The 17,897-nt window shown below is 37.2% G+C and overlaps 1 protein-coding gene across 2 annotated transcripts; it reads left to right on the forward strand.

The window, feature by feature from the left end:
- The first annotated feature begins 11,158 nt into the window (after positions 1–11,158).
- LOC100253915 (E3 ubiquitin-protein ligase WAV3) lies at positions 11,159–14,335 on the forward strand. Of its 2 annotated transcripts, XM_010666148.3 has the most exons (3): positions 11,159–11,330; positions 11,488–11,961; positions 12,077–14,335. In XM_010666148.3, the coding sequence occupies exons 2-3, from the start codon at positions 11,581–11,583 to the stop codon at positions 13,967–13,969; spliced, it is 2,274 nt and encodes a 757-aa protein (XP_010664450.1). In that variant the 5' UTR covers positions 11,159–11,330; positions 11,488–11,580; the 3' UTR covers positions 13,970–14,335. The 2 variants fall into 2 exon arrangements, with proteins under 2 accessions (XP_010664450.1, XP_059591012.1); XM_059735029.1 differs by having other exon boundaries at positions 11,159–11,961.
- The last annotated feature ends 3,562 nt before the right edge of the window (positions 14,336–17,897 follow it).

Raw genomic sequence — 17,897 nt, forward strand, 5'->3', positions numbered from 1 at the left:
CACCTCACTCCTTAGGCCATCGTGAATAAAAGGCACCAGCCCATGAGCCCGTTGGGGTCATGTCGTTCCAGTCAAGAGACTAATAGTTGACTATAAATTTTAAATTTTTACTTTTTGATATATATACTTTTTATGTAAATATGTTTTTCTTTAAAACTTATCTATGTATTAAGGATATTTTGGATATTATTAGATAGCTAATAGATCAAATATCTTTTAAATCAATTATATACTAATTTCTAGGTTTTGAATCTAATTGTATATCTTTCAAATGCTTTAAATCTATTATATGTTATTGGAAGCCTTTGAGGACAATTGCTCCATTTGAATTATGAGGCAAAAGAAGAAAAAGGGGGAGAAAAGAAAAAAGTAAGATATTTTTTTTAAAGAAAAAAAAATTACTATATATATATACCCTTTGAAATTTGGCCTGACCAACTCCTAGGAAACACGTAGAATTAGCCCGTTCAAGGGCTTTAAAAGAGACAGGTTGTGTGGGCCGGAAGTAGAAATAGTTGAATTATGTGCGCAACTGTTGGGTGGGCCGACAAAGCACTGCTCTTAATTAGTAAGCTTAATCCAGCGGTCATGGGCCAAGATTTCGTGACTTTTGGAAATTAGATGTCCCTTCGGGCCCAAGTTTTGCGGTGCGAAACGGTGGAAATGGATGGCTTCGGTGGAGAGTGAGGGAGGAGACAAATTGGAATTGGATGATCAACTCTTTTGCTTTTTGGTTCTGACAGTTGGGAAGGGCTAGACATAAAAAAGAATGCACGACAATCTGCTTTAGTTCCAGTACTGGTGGTGATAGGATCAAAGATTCAAAAAAGGGTGGGAACTATTTCTCCTTTTGAGGCCTAGACAATCATTTATCTACAATTTTGTGTTGTAACTTGTAAGTTTGAGATGAATAGAATATGTATAGGCTTTGTTTTTTCTCTTTCTTTTGCCAGCATTGTTAGTGACAATAGCTTTGTCCAAAATCCAACTCCATCCTTTGAATGATCGAATATTAGTAGCTGATCAATCCTTGATATATCAGTTCTAAACCTTAAAACTGAAAACTTTAGTCGGCAAAAAAAATATATAAAAGACCTGCTTATTAAGCTACAATCCCAACAACATTAATTAAGTAGTAAACGTGGGAGTTGGGCATCTCCACTCTTACGGCTAAGCCTATGAACAGGAAAGAGACGAAACCTTAATTAAGATTGTTGATGTTTCAGCGTAGCTCTGTGGAAAGCTATCTTCACATGGACCCCAGAATCAAGCTCAAATGAAGTGATGTAGAATTTGACTCATGGGAAGTAGTGCTCAAATGAGAAATACATGGAGGAGCCAGGAGGTAGAAAGAGATGACAATTTAAACAACTAAGCTATCATGAAGGTTTGATTGATGTTGATCATTGCCATGAGACTTTCCCCTTCTTCCTGGCATCTAGACTGGACAGGTCCATGTTTGGGTTGGTTAAGGGAAGAAGGTGTGAAAAACTGGAGAAAGAGAACTAGTGAATCACTCAAGTGAATTAGTGGATATTCAGGTGTGGTTGGGGTTTAGGAAGACCCAGCCCAGGCATGATATCTTCATATGACACTCCGTGCATTTGTGGCTCACCATTTTACGCATAAGCTCAAGATTATCCAAGAACTGTAGAAATTTCTTTATCTGTTCTAAACAAAACTGCTAATTAGGTAGCTTGTGGATTGAAAGCTATTGCGAGGAAGCTAACTTTCCTGATGCAAAGTATGTTTTGAGCTTTCGGATTCTCTTTTTCCAAGTGAGCTAATCAGATTCTAATCTTATGAAAATCAACTTGGTGTGGTTCAAATTACATTGCATTTGGATCACATGCATGCATGGGTGTTTTGTTTTATTTGACCTCTTAACAAGATGTCCAGTCAACCAACCGGACTGATAGAAGGACACAGCATCTAATGTCGTTCGTTTCCACATCATTTGAATTGACTCCATTATTTCATACTATATTTGCTAGATAGATAAAGTGACTACTTTGTCAGGACAATGGCTTTTGAAATTTACTGCTCAGTTTGACCTTTTCTTTTTCTCCTTGTCATCTTCTCATCTAGTAATTGACCCATCAACCACCCAATCCCAAAGCAGTCTGAGTTCCAACTTCCATCTGCCAAACAATACCAATTTAAGCTACTTGCTGGTATAGATGCTCAGCTCCTTCTATTAGAGACTCTGCTATTAAAATTTGTTATGGCATGAATTACCTCTGGGAGAGGAATAAATGCATTCAGGACACATGCACAGTTCTTTTGGCAGCCTGTTATGTAGATTCCGTTATCTTATGAAATCTCACTCCAAATTTCTCTCTCTCAACATTGAACTTGATGTTTATCAGTTTCAGTATTCATTCTGGAGTGTAAAGGTTCATAGTTTTACATATGGGAAGGTCCATGCATGTGTGCAGACATTTACTCTGCAGGCATCTACTGGGATCAAAGCCCATGGCCTGCCTCCAAATCTATGCCCACTCCTTCTATTACTTATCTCAAAATCCAAGAAAAGCACCATCATCCTGCAAGGTAAGAGCAGTGATGAGAGCTTGCATCCAATCTAGCAAGCAGGGGATGCCAGAACACCCATTTGGTGCTGGGAAAGAAGTCTACAACATGAAGGGAAAATGCAGTAGTGTCGGTTCAACGTATTGGTTGGGGAGTGGAGGAGATGATAACAAGTTTTGGAACTATCAATGTGCAAAATTGTCTGCTCCCAAATGGGGATCCACTTCAACATTTTTTAAGTCCATTTGGTGGATCAACTGAAGAAATTAATGTTGGAAAAAGAGACTTAAACAATAGAGGAGGAAGCATCTGATCTCATCATTCCCTCATACTTCTAGCTTGAAAATGTGAAATAGAGTTCTCCCATAAAACAAATACAGATGAGAGGGCAGCATGTGGGGGTATTGGTTTTCCAACAAAACTATATACTTTGAAGGAAGTTGGAGTGGTTTGTGATGTTAGTTTGATTTAACATTTCATTAAATGAGGATTGGTTAGAGAAATTCTTGGTGGGATGATGATTTTTAAATTCCAACCATATACTTGCATAATGTGGGATTTGACTTTATTTTGTGATCGTTGCCAATAAAATACTAAGACGATTTTAAAAATATGCGCAATCAGTCAGTGCTAATAATAAAACACCCTCTTGGAATTGAAAGCATTTTGTGCATTTGTATCTGCAGTAAAAAACAATGTGTTGATCTTGTCTTTACCAGAAAATGCTAAAGCAAATGTTCCCATATCCGACAGCAGAAATCAGATTTTGCTTTTGGATCTTTAACTCTGGTCTTTTAAGGATCTTTTTAGAAATGGGGATTTCAGAAAAGCATGGCTGCTAAACTTTCATCCTTTGTTTTGGGTCACACAGGCAAGACATCCTGACTGCGAAATTCTACAATTTTATGGGCTTTTCATGATTCAGAAAGCACTTCATTGTCATCTTGCCCACTCAAGCTTATTCCATTTACATCCTCCATTCATTTGGATGGAGAAGGAAGTGATTCAAAATTACAATTTTCTCCGGATGATCCCCCTAGAAGAATAGGTGAGTTTGTAGAACTTAAGCAGGCAGAGTGCAGAGATGGACACGGAGGCTAGGCTAGAGACACACCAAGGAGTGAGCATCAGCCTAGCCGTTTAGGGGAAAATGGCGGTTCAAATCACAAAAATATACATGAACATAACCATGCAAGTCATCATCAGTCACGCCCTAACGCGGGTGATGGGTTGTCTCTGTCACATGTTTGAAATTCTAAGCGTTAAAGGGTACATTACACATGACCTGTTCTCACATATATGCCAAGCCCCACAAAAAAATTCTGCACCGAGCCAAGCATATGAATAGACCGTGGAACATTGATATTAGGAGCACAATGCGCGCAGCATTTTGCTATTGGAAAAGCGATACAAGAAGTGAAGTGAAGTGATGGAAAATTGATAGAAGATAAAGAAAGGTGATAAAAAGTGGAGAAACATTTCTTGTGACAAGTGATTTCCTGGAGAAAGCGGTTTTGTGAATGGCTCTTTGTTTCTATTGTCTATTGTGCAAGAGACTAGTCCCCATTGCAAAAGAGCATTGTCATTAAGCGCGACAAATCTCATGTTAAAAATTTCTCATCCCAGGTTTTGCGAAACTAATGGACCACATGTGGGTGCCTTGGTCATCATCAAAGTTAGATGGAGGAGAGAAGTGTCTTAAAGGCTCTATTTGTTTTAAAGAAACTGATTATCAGGAAAAGGAATGTGCCCTTGCAGTTGTATCAGGGAACATACCATTTCACCTGTAAATTCAGTTACCTACATTATACAACAATCCGAGGCATGCCACTGGATGACCTCGGAACCTGGCGTCTCAAACATTTTAAGTTGGAACCCCTTTCAATCGTTCTCAAGATCTAAAACCCGCTACACATATCTTTGTTCCTTCCCATGATGAATTACCCAAGGCCTCGGGCCATATAATTGCAAAACACTGCCCACCCATTTCCGCCCATGCATGTTACCCTTCGTTTGGCTCGAGTTCGGCCCCCATTGCCCTGGAGCCCATGGCTCCCGCAGTTTGATTGGGAATAAATAGCGAAGACAGTACAATAATGAGTGGAGGCTTTGAGCTTGTTATATGGAAGTGTGTCTATCCCTTTTAGCAGTAGAAGGTTGTGTGGCTTTGGATCTTGGAATGGAGACTCATCAGTCATCACATCTCCTACAGCCTTTGAACCACAAGTTGGTTTAGGTGTAGTACACATGTTGCTTAGACGTGTTAGCTTGTCAACCTCACAACCACATCCCAGGACTCACTCAACAAGCGGTCACATCTCCCCAGTACAAGTTTTTGGGGCCTATTGCTGATCAGGGAATCTTCCTCAAGACCCTCCTCCACTCCCCTGCAAGCAATTGTTGCAATGCCAATCCTATAGTATGACTATCATCTCTATCACTTTTGGATTATGCTTAATAATTTGGTCATTTCCTACAAGTGACGGGTCAAATTAGTATGTTGGCCATAGAATAAAGAGAGGTGAATGTAGGCCCCATTTCATATTAATTGAGAGATTAAAAGTATGTTAGCATGAGGGTCCCATCTACTAAACCACATTGGACCACTGCAAATCCAAATGATTTGGGTCTCAACTCACTTAACTTAAATGCATGACAGGTTGTGATTGTAAGATCCATGCCTCTACTGCAGATGCCACCACTATTCTATTACCAGAATCGTTTTTAGTTTTATGTCACTGATTTTCAGTGCCCCAACTGCTTGTTTCCTTCCTAACCAAAGTTGTCATACTATCATTAATATAGCGTAGCCCAGTTAAAGAAAATGGGCTAATTCAACTTTACTTTTCAAATATATATATATATGTGTGTGTGTGAGCCTCAAACATTTTGCATGTGTCATTGCTTCTTTTAACAGGATCAACTGATTTGGAACTTAATTGGAATAAAAACTTGGAGTTTTCTAAAGCTTAGGATGAAAACATTGTCATGATTGGAGTAGATTTTGATTCAATGAAAATTTTCTCAAAATTTCGACCCATCATATTAAAAGGCATAACATGTGAAGAAAGGAATGATTTAAATTCATAATAAATTGGGTGTAAACAAGAAATCAGTTTAATGGAATAATGGAATTGCTAAAGTAGAATAGGCAAGTGGGCATGGGTTTATAAAGGAGCACCCACAATAATGAAACCTTGTTAATAATAACGACAATAATGGGGATCTTGATGATGCCATTATTTTAATACATGGGGTGTTAATGATTCTTACGGTTATCGTCTCCTAACATGTGCCTCTAATAATGGCAATGCCTCTAACAACCAGCCGGAAGGAAAACTTTCGTTGTCCAACTCATTAAAGTTATATCTTCTTCCAATTATATTTTATCATTTCGTCAACCATTTCCCTTTCCCTTTCCCTTTCCCTTTTTCATGCTTTCATCCGTCCATGTGACTTCACCAACTCATTCATCTCCATTCTCAACCTTAACCAACTCTTCCTTCCTTCCTTCCTTCCTTCCTTCCTTCCTTTTCCCACTTGCATTTATGATTTCTACTTTATTTGGTTTCGATTAATCCGGGAAAATGCCCTGCATAATACAAAGAAAAGAATTTTTAATCGAATTTTGAACTTCTTGTGGTTGTTTTTATGACAAGGCCACGCCGCTGCCAACGCAGTGGAGAAAGGGGAATGTCTCCCTCCATTCAAATCTTATATTTATACAAACCAAATCTCAGTAATCTTGATTTTGGATCCCCACAATCCCAATTCTCTATACAATAATGAAACTTATTTATTTACAATGAGTAATTTTCATTTATTTAAGTACAAACTCTGCAGCTATAAAAATAAAGTGGAAGATTGGATCATGGTGCTGCCCACCACCCACCACCCACACCCCCCATATGCAGCATTCTATCACACATGGTGATCACAGACTAGAGTGGCTATTTTAATGTAAATGATTTTGGCAGTCACTTGGTAGGGGTGAAGTGTGAAGACCCAAATGAAGGGCATTGTGGTGTGGGGTGGGGTGGGGTGGGTGGTTGATACAACTTAGATTTAAGCAGTCCAATTGCACAACAAACAGAAATCAACTTGGAGTAGTCTGCAGAGTGATGGGGATCTCTAGCATATGGGGTTGTCCCATTATGTCATGTGCTCTCTGTACATTTCCTAAATTCCAAATCTGGTTCGTTAAGAAGAGAGGGTTCTCTCCCTTTTTAATGTCATGATCACCATGCTAGTATGGTCCCCTAAAATTTCAAGTCATTTTTATCTCTTCTTTGTTCTAAATTGAATGGTAGTGTAAAAAGTGTAATAATATTATATTACCGTCAAAAGGAGTTAAAAAGGAAAGAAGGTTAGCTTATAAAAGGTGCTTGTGATTTGTCCTTGGCCAAGCAGCTAGGTGATTGATCCTTTGATCCTAAAGCCAAATTTTCTATTTGGGCTGGTCAAAAGGGTGTGTGGGGTTTGGTCTTTGTAAGTACATTCATTATTATAAAAGTGTATTAGTATAATATTGTGAACTTATAAAAGCCATAACATTGGGATTTCTTTGAAATATTTCAACTTTCAAAGCCCACCACACCACCCACTTTAAACTATGGGATGAGATGGATGGTGGCCAAAATCAGTGTATTTGTTCCTTCCCTAGCTCTAACCATAAAATAATCAGAAAGGGCTGTAATGCCCTGCATGTTTCTCATGTGTATGTGCTCCCTTTACCCTTCAATCCAACGGACCATCCAATGGGTGTGCAAGTGAGGTGAATGTACACTTGAAAAGCACACCCAATGCTAACATGGGCTTTGTTTTTTAAAAAAAGGCTAGGATCAATCATTTAGCCTTGCTTTGTTTGATTATTTTAATACCCATGAAATATTAAAATATAAAAATGATAGAGATCCAATACCAAAAAAAAAAAAAATTGAAGTTAGGAAAGAAGAAAGATGAGGAATAGGTGGTTGAAGGGTGGGAAGGTGGGAAGCCTAGGGAGATGGGGGTCCAAACCCAATCAGAAGGGCAGTTTTTCAGTGACGTCATCTACTGGGCCCATCATTAGCCCAGTCCATTATTGATTCTCATGCTTCCCAAGGCCCCCTCCCCTCCCCCCTTCCTTTCTCAAATATCTTATTTGTAATATAGCTTTTGGATTTCACTCTTCCCAAAATGTTTAATTCACTCTTCATGGTCCCTAAAATCCTCTGGATATACACTAGTTCTCACTCATATGACTATTTAAAATTTTTTAATAATATTAATTTCGAATTTTTAAATTACCAAAGAAATGAAAATAAATAAATTATATTAAAAGATTATAATTATTTTTGGTTTGACGAAAATAGGATGAAGTTGTTTGTTGTGATTGTAAGCTAATAAGAAACTGTTGGTAGGACCAGATAGGAGGAGATGGGGGGAGGAAAAGGGGTATCCTCATGTGTATAGAAGTTTCTCATAGAAAAAACAAGCCCATCTTCTAGTGGGTCATTTGCTCCATTTATTTGGAAAAATATAAAAAGAATACAAGGAGATGTTGGTCAAAAACCTTTGACCAGATGCGACGTGGAGGTAGGGACATGGCGATATGATGATGACCTGGACACCCCACATGGTCTGCTTTCCAGAATCCGGAGTCCACGCGCAACATCTCTTCCCATTTATCCCTTTTTCTTTCTTTTTTTTTTTTGTATTTTTGGAAACATTTTTCTCCCCTTTTCCTTTCAACAAATCATTTAAGTCTCATTTATATTAATTTTATTATTTACAGTTTTCACTTCATTTTTTTTTATTTTTTTTACCTCCACACTATTATTATTAATTTCATTAAAAATTCATTTATTATTCTCATTTTTAAAAAATAATATGTAAATAATTTTTGGATAACCGATTAAAAATGATGAAATCTTCCTCCCTTTGAAAATTTAATCCTTCACTTTTTTTCAATCTAAAAAATATTCATTTTTGACAAAAATGTCTTCGTCTTTTTTTGTAAAAGTAATTCTTTCTTTTAAAATAAATATATAAATAATGAAAATATTGAAGAATGGATATTTATGTCAAAAATAAGTTATTCTTCAAGTTCAAAAATGAAAAAAGTTAGTTTTATAAATTTGGAATGTTTTTATCCCTTTTAATGAATTAATCCATAATTTTTTTTAATAAAATCAATTAATTTTTCACTTGTATAAATACTATCAATGGAACAAACCCATTAATGAATGGAAGGCTTCTGTACAAAAATGGATGAAAATTAAGGAATAGATTGATGAATGATGAGTCACATACCCAGACACGTTGATCATGACATGGCATTTCGCCAGTAGGGCCAATTGTATAGAAAGAAAATTTTCAAACAAAGATATTCCCCTGGAAAAGAATTTCTAGAAGTTCACGATCGGAACATAAATTTTTTTTTTCAAATAATGTGAAGGAATCTTTCATGGGTACTTGTTAGCATGGATGAAAATTTAACTGAAATTTTGTGTACTGAGATCGACAATATAAAATAGGCCGGTAAAATTTTGGATCAAAGGTTCAAAAATATGAAATTGTGTTGGCGCGGTGGCACTCAAACCCCACCCAACCCCAAAACAAACATGTCCTCAATCATTGAGGTGAATTGGGCACTTGTTAAATATTAAGCATCAAATAAATATATATAGTAAAAATATCATAAAAAAAAAAACATAGAAAAATAATTTTAATTATTTTATTTTTAAATTTTATTTAATTAATCACTAAAAATAAAACATCTATTATTACAATTTTTTTTAACTGTTTTTAATATCATTTATATATTAATTAAATATAAAAATATAGGTATTAAATTTTTTTATATATATATCATCATTTATTTTATATTATTAATACAATTAAAATTAAATAAATTATAATTTTAAAATAAAATATATTATAATTAAATATCATAATACTATTATCGAATAACATATATTTGATATAATTTAATAAATTTATATTTTTTTATAGACATACGATATTATTATCATATATATATATATATATATATATTAATTTTTATAAAATAATTTTAAAATTTATTATATTATTTTTAAAGTTTTTATCAATATTTTTATAATTTTTTATTAATTTTAGATAATTAATTTTTTTTAATATCTATTAATATATCTCGTATATATTCGATATTAAAATCGAAATAACGTGAGTAAGAAGAGTGGTTAGAGATACGATAGGAAGACGCAGGGGGGGAAATTAAGAAGAGTGGAGTCTAGAAATTGATAGTTATGGGGGGTTCCCAAGGGAGGTAGAGAGAGTTTGGAAGAGACGTCAGCAAGAGGCAGAAACGGCGTAAGAGCTTCGAAATACCCAACCTTGACTGTCGGAATAATTGACTATTCATCACACCACTCTCTTCTTTCTCCTCCGACTGGACCATCTCCCTCCAAAGCTTTTAAAGCTTTGCTCATCTCATGATTTCAGTCTTTGAATATTGGACTCAGACACTCCCAGTAAAGATCGTAATCCTAATGGGCAGGAGCGTCCACTTTTCACAACTTTTGGCATTTGAATACAGATGAGATGATCATCATCATCATTCCGTACGTACTTCTACAAAACATCATTGTGGATTGATTGATTGTATTGGAAAAAGTGGCGAGCCCTTTTTCCTTTAATTAGTATCGAGACTTTCAGTGATGTTGGAGCCCAGCACCAGCGCATAGCCTACCAGTTGAGGCCAACGAGCGTAGTAGACACAATTTCCATCTTTTGATGATTTTCAAAGGAAAGCCTTCCAGGGAGATCTTGTTCCAACAAGCTTGCAAAGGCCTATCAACGTCATTTTTAATCTTATATATTGTTTAATATAATCCCCAGGGATCTTTACCACTTCACCTGCTTGAAAAGAATTAAAGTTCTACCTTGAAAAGTAATGGGGTGTTGTTTTCAAAATCAAACCACATCAAATTGGAATCAATCATTTGCTCAATCTCATGTTGTTATTTAAATGCCTTCTTCCCAAGATCTCTCTCGTTCTGTCTTCTTTATCTATTTGCTCCTAAACATCCCATTTTGTGTTTGGGAACGGAGAAAAAAAAGGAAAGAAAGGAGCAGATTTGGTAGGATTTTTTTTCCAAAACATCCTATTCTATCTATAGAAATAGGGAAGAAAAAAATTGGTGGATCTGTGGATGTGGGTAAATTTGAGAAGTGGTGGGCGGATTGGGAAGGAGGAGAGGCCTAGATAAGATAGATAGGTAGGCAGGTAGAATGGGTGGTGAATCCATTCGGATTTGAAGGGATACTGACAGAGTGACCTTTTAGTTAACTGGGGCAGTAAGATATGCCAGCTGGAGCCAAACTTCTCGGTTTTCTATATATATGTTTACCATTCCATCTTTGAACGTAAGTGGCCTATTTTTACTGTGAATGGATATGTGAATTATGAGGGTGTACGAGTACAAATACCAAGAGACGCCCCTACCATCTATTCTCATCACTTGGATTATGATTAGTGGAAATCAACGGTTGTGATTCTTGAGATCCCATCATCTTAAGCAAATTGTGGTTTGGGCACGTGGCGGCTACGAGGTAAGGTTGATATGGAAATTACGATTTCCAATGAATATAAATATGGAAAGCTAAGAAGAAGCTCACTCAAATGCCCCAGAGAAGGAAGAGGTAGATCTCTAAGTCTTTTTGGTTGCAGAGAGAGAAGGAGATCTTTTGGGGCTTATAAAGAAACCAGGAAAGAGAAAGGGGAAAGACTGAGAGCGAGAAAAGGAAAGAGAAAGTAAAAGAGGAAAAAGGAGGTCTGCCTTCCTCTGCTCTCCCTCTGCTGCTTCTTCTCTATCTTTAATCCTAATTCTTTGTCTCTTTCGTGCCTTTTCATTTCTTTTCTTCTTTATTTCATTTGATCCCATGCTCTTCTCGCTTAACTCGATTCCACCCTTTTGTCTTCTGTGTCAGCATCAGATCCATCTCAAGCAAAACCATTTTTTCTCTGCATCTACAAAATCCACATACAACAGAGAGAGGTAGCCTTTTCTCTGGTGTCTGAATATGGGTACTGGTTGGCGAAGAGCCTTTTGCACTACCATCCATCGAGACTCTCAGGCCACTCATGGGGATAAGCAGCGGCATACCACTCCTAGCCCCAGTCCCAGCCCTAGAAGCGGTACGAAGTTGGGGTTGTTTTCCAGCGGTAGCAACACCTCCACGCCTAGGCTGCAGTCTCAACCTGTTTCCAGTCCCAGCTTGCGCTGCCGAACCACTGTAGCAGCGGCTCAAACACCTTCCATCGACGAGAGTCCCAAACTCCAAGCCAAAACCACTACGCCCACCGGCACCGCCAAAACCCCGAGATCGCTACTGGGCTCGAACCCGTCTTCTCCTAGATCCCCTCTAAAGTTATCCATCTTCAGAAACAGTTTCAAGCTTCGGGTGAGTAGCTGGCAGAGAGTAGCATAGGCTAGTAGGTTAGGGAGTGATAGATTGTTGAAATGATGAAAAAGTCTTGACATATTTTCTTTTGGTTGGTTGTGTTTCCTTTTCCCAGAATAGCTGTGGAATCTGCTTGCAAAGCGTGAAGACTGGTCAAGGAACGGCCATTTACACAGCAGAGTGCTCGCACGCCTTTCACTTCTCCTGCATAGCAGCTCACGTTAGAAAGCAAGGAAGCCTCGTGTGCCCAGTCTGCAACACCACCTGGAAAGACGAGCCTTTACTCATGATCCATAAGAACCGAAAGCCAGAAGAAGACGAGGTAATCGCGGACAGATATGTCATCAAGTCCCAAAATGAAAACGATAAGAGGAAGAAGGAATCCTTGATCAGGGATGTCAAAACCAAGCTCGAACAACAGCAGCAAATTAAAGCTGCTGATTTTAGGACCTATGACGACGATGAACCTTTGCTGTCTCCTACCTCTGGTGGTCGTTTCATTCCGATACCGGAGGCGGACGAGAATGGGGGAGACGATGAAGAGGAGATCGAGGAGTTTCAGGGATTCTTTGTCAATCCTAATCCTTCATGTTCGGTGAACTCATGCGATGAAACTGTGATAAACAACAGTGGAGATTCGAGGAGGAATGTGGAAGTAAGGATGCTGCAGGAGGCTGCGGTTGTTTCAGTGGGCCGGAGTCACGAGACATACGCCGTGGCTCTTAGGATCAAGGCTCCACCACCACCTCATCACTATGCCAGAACGGCACCGTTTCTAGACCCGGCGCGGCGCGCCCCCATTGATTTAGTCACTGTTCTCGATGTGAGCGCGAGCATGACCGGCTCCAAGCTCCAAATGCTTAAAAGGGCCATGCGCTTGGTTATCTCCTCTCTCGGCCCCTCTGATCGTCTTGCCATTGTTGCCTTCTCAGCTAGTCCTAGGCGATTGTTACCCTTGAGAAGAATGACGGCTCATGGCCAGCGATCAGCTCGCCGCATCATCGATCGGCTTGTATGTAGCCAAGGATCTAGCGTGGGGGAGGCGCTGAGGAAAGCCACTAAAGTGCTCGAGGATAGACGGGAGAGAAACCCCGTTGCCAGCATCATGCTACTATCGGACGGTCAAGACGATCGGGTTCACTCCAAAGCCCCAAATCAACGCCATGTGCCTGCCCACGTCTCCAGCACCCGCTTCTCTCACATAGAGATTCCCGTTCATTCGTTTGGATTCGGGGAAAGCGGCGGCTACAGCCAGGAGCCAGCTGAGGACGCCTTCGCCAAGTGCGTGGGCGGGTTACTGAGCGTGGTGGTTCAAGATCTACGCATTCAGCTGAGCTTCGTTGGCGGCTCTACCCGGGCGGAGATAACGGGTGTTTATCTGTGCAACGGACGGCCTACGGCTTTGAACGCCGGTTCAATTCGACTGGGGGATCTGTACGCGGAGGAGGAGAGGGAATTGCTGGTGGAGCTGAGAGCACCAGCATCGGCGGTGGGTACGCATCACGTGATGTCAGTACGCTGCTGTTACAAAGACTCAGCCACTAAAGAGATGGTGTACGGTAATGAACAGGCACTCCTTGTACCTCAACCCCACACCATCAGATCTGGGCCCAAGATCGAAAGACTAAGAAATCTATTCATCACGACGCGAGCCATAGCTGAGACTAGGAGATTGGTGGAGCATGGTGATATGTCGAGCGGGCATCACTTGCTGTCATCGGCTCGAGCTTTGTTGATGCAGTTCAACTCCATATCAGCCGAAGAGTACATTCGGGGTTTGGAGACGGAGATGGCGGAGCTACATTGGAGGCGACAGCAGCAACTGGACCAACAACACAGGAGAAGAAGCAGCGAGACTAGGGAAGTGACGTTGGTGGATGAGAATGGGGAGCCGCTTACGCCGACATCGGCGTGGAGAGCGGCTGAGAAGCTGGCTAAAGTAGCCATGATGAGGAAGTCGATGAATAAAGTGAGCGACTTGCACGGCTTCGAAAACGCTAGATTCTGATTTTCTTTTTCCTTTTCCTTTTCTTTTTATTTTTCCTTTTTATGGGTTTATTTTTAAAAAGAAAAAAAGAAAAAAGGAAAAAAGCAAAATGCATAAACTGATCCGTGGGGCGGGCGACGAATGGAGACAAGTGGGTAGGAGACGGGAGTCGGGACGGGCCTTTGTGAGACCCCATCCCAAACACCTGAAATGATAATTGAGAGAGATGTATATTGTACATATGGGAGGGAGTTTTGCTTGGTAAACCACTCTTTTAATCTCGGCGGGGAGGAGTCTTCATTTGTATTTCACAAGGAGATAATGATGGTGACAAACTTGTAAATTGGTGGATAAGAAGAATAATATGGTGGCGTTTCCTTTTTTAAATACCTTCATCTCCCTTTATTATATCAAATGTATGATTTGGGTGTGGAGCCCCCTTGAGTTGATTTTTTAGGAATAATGGGACCATGGTCCATGCAGATACCATCTTATCTCTCCTTTTACCATTATACACCCTCAACATCTCAAGATAATCATTTCGGCAAAAGTAGTATACTCTCTCCACTCTCTCTTCTCAAATTATGAGAAAGCATCTTACCATATTCCCCCATGATCAACACATTTATGTGGTATATACCCCTGTCAATTCTTTCTAGTTAAAAATGGAAGGGTACAGAAAGGTTCAATTTTTATTCAATCAAAGGGGTTGAGTCTACAAACTCAATGAATATTGATGTCATGTTAGCCATGGCCTTGGATAAACATAAATTATTTGATTGAAATTATCAAATCAATGTTTCCCTTGTTGGATTGTTGTCACTTAGCTAAACTCCCTTTCTATGGTTTTTTTTTTTTTTTTTTTTAACAAATTTTGTTGTTTCCATTGATTGATTCTCAAATATTCATTTGTACTAGTTGAAACCTATGAGTTAAAAACTAATAATTCTCACTTTTTTTTAACTTTCACTTTTCTTTAATAGTATTCACACCTTTGGTATACACATTATATTTTTGGCTTTCTTTTTTTTCATTATTATGATATCTTTGTTTCATTCTAAAATCTTTGATTATTTAACAATAACAACTAAGAATTTTTTTTTTCTTTTATAGTTCATATGGAAAGAGAACAAACACAACAATGAGAATCATAATAACTAAACTTAAATAATAATAAAAATTAAAAGGTGTAAATTTAAAATACACTTTCACAATTAAATAATGAAAAAATAATTTATTTTATAAGATAGTTTAATCATTTATAATAAATAATAAGGGGAAATTATATTATGATAATTTAGAATAATTTGATAGCAACTTATAAAAAAAATTACAAATGGAATAGTTTTATGATATTAAATAAATAAATAGGGGTATTTTGGGAAGAAAAAAAGGTATAAAATAATTTTTACATTTATAGGCTATTGGAAGAATGATTTTAGAAGGCAGGAATTGGGAAAGCATCTTCTTTCATTTTCAATAAACTTTTGTCAAAGGGAATTAAATTTCTTACAAGGGCTTTTAAGATATTATTTAAAAAGGAATTAATATATTATTGATTAAATTTCAAATGCTATTTCTTACAAGGGTTTTATTTAAAAGAGAATTAATATTTTTATCGAGGTTTTTTGAAGAATGGTTAGATTTTGGACTCCACAATATAAAAGAAAATTAAATTTTTTATAGGGTTTTTTTTTTCAAAGAAAAGTTTGAAAAATCAAGGCATAATAATGACCATTATATGGTGGACAAACAAAAATAATGGAAATGGAAATGAAAATACATGCTACTTATTTTATATAAAAAGAAATTAATCATTTTTATAAGGGCTTTTCGATAGAAAAGTTTGACTTATATACGAGTAATTTGGGTAGAAAAGTTTTATGAAGAGGTCATACATTTATATTAGTAATAATAATAATAATAGATAGGGAATAAAAATGAGTGACCTCATTTTAGATTAATAGTAGATGGGGAATAAAAAGAAGTGACCCTTAACATCTCATTTGGAAACCACTTTAACACCGCATTGCCTCTACACTTAGTGAAGCATAACTTGCAATGACAAGACAAAATACACTAACCAAGAATCATGATTCCTTGAAAAGTTGGTAAAACTTCGATATGCCACAGAGTAGAGAGTGGAAATATAAAATTATTGATGCAATGTTAAGGATAATAAAATAGTAAGTAAACATACTTGAATCAAAGTATAACCTAAAAAGAGTTCAAGCAACTTTAAAAATGGTGTGATGGCCTACCAAATCTCAAATCATATCTAAAACATAGCTTGATAAAAAATAAGTAAAGATTATAATTTGACCCAATAAGTCGATACTTGCCAAAAGGTATTTTCAAAATGAGAAACCTAAACAAACCTCCTATAACTAGCACTTGTACTAGAAAAGATATATATAGCCTCAAATACAAAATAGAGTTGATCCTAAATGAATTGATCATTGAAGAAATTGTGCTTTTTCAATTAGCATCATCCATGGGAAACACTAGATTTTTCATGAATCTAGCAAGAACAAAAAGACAAATGATTTCAACAATAGATGAATCAATCTAGAAAGAAGTAAATGCAAGCCACATAACAATACATAATCAACTCTCTTAATTGAAGGCATGAAATGGAATACTAGTAAATAACATACTAATATCAAATCGAAGTTTTGTTATTTAGCAAGTAGAGCTTTTTGAATTTGAAATTAGGTTTTCACCTTAGGAAGAGTCATGCAACCTACAACCTAGTGTAATTAAGATTTGGGACTAGGTGAATCCTTCAATTACTATGATCAACTAACAATTCAAGAAGCACAAAGCATCAACCATGTGGGGAGCTATTCAGATGAACAACCCTGAGTAGTATGGCACCTAGAAGAGTAAACCACCTCAAGTAGTATTATCGAACAACCTTATCTACCCAAGCAACTAACCATCATAAATAAATTCATTATGTGTCTTCAATGAACAACTTGGTAGTCGTTATTCACATAAAAAAAAAAAACAATTGTTACAAACAATCAATGATTGAACGTTAAGCATTAAATGTACAGTAAAGGTGTAGCCATAAAAGTAAGAGGAATGTTATAAATTTCCTCCTATAAAAGCCATCTCAATATTAGAAGCAAAGGTATGCAATTTGATCATTGAGGAAACTCTACCAAAAAAATCCTCTTAAGCTAACTTAGCCACCAAATGGGTATGTCCAAAGACTCCAAACACACCTTTTTGTAGCCTCATCTGGTGTAAGAGGAGTGTGAACGCCACTTGAAGGGAGAATTGTCATCCAAGGACCAACAAACCCACCAATAGTCAAATCTTATTCCAATAGCTTAGACGCTCAAAAAGAAATATGAAGAGTTGACCTCCAAAATACAACATCTAATATTGCGAAGCTTGGGAGGAATTCTTCAAATCTCCTCTTCCACTGATTTCATAAAAGAAGAATCATCTATATATTTCAATTCATAATACCAAAGTTTAGTTTATATAATGATGCGAGAAATCGTATTGAACACCTTTATCACTCTAGCTTTTAAGATACAACTTTGTTATAGTTCCACTAAATACCTCCTATAGGTACGATCCAAAACTATAAGGAATTCTATCAAGTTTTCATATAACAATATTCTTAAATGACATTGATAAAGAAAGAGTATCAATGTTCATATGCCTTTCCTTTTTTATGGTGCACGTGAAAACCTTTATCAAGAATATAACCATGATATGATATGTAACCAATCTTCACTTTTTAACATGCATAGCATATTAAGAAAAGTGTTCCAACGGTATTTACACAAGCCTTGAGTGTCTTAGATAGCTATAGGTACTAAGTCATTGTGAATATGACTAGCTAGTTTACTTACTTGTTTGTACTCTTATATGAAATACTACTTGAAAGCCTATATTTAACTCAAAGAGGAAGCAGACTACCTAACTTGTT

This window comes from Vitis vinifera, chromosome 18 (assembly GCF_030704535.1).
Source record: "Vitis vinifera cultivar Pinot Noir 40024 chromosome 18, ASM3070453v1".
Taxonomy (NCBI): Eukaryota; Viridiplantae; Streptophyta; class Magnoliopsida; order Vitales; family Vitaceae; genus Vitis; species Vitis vinifera.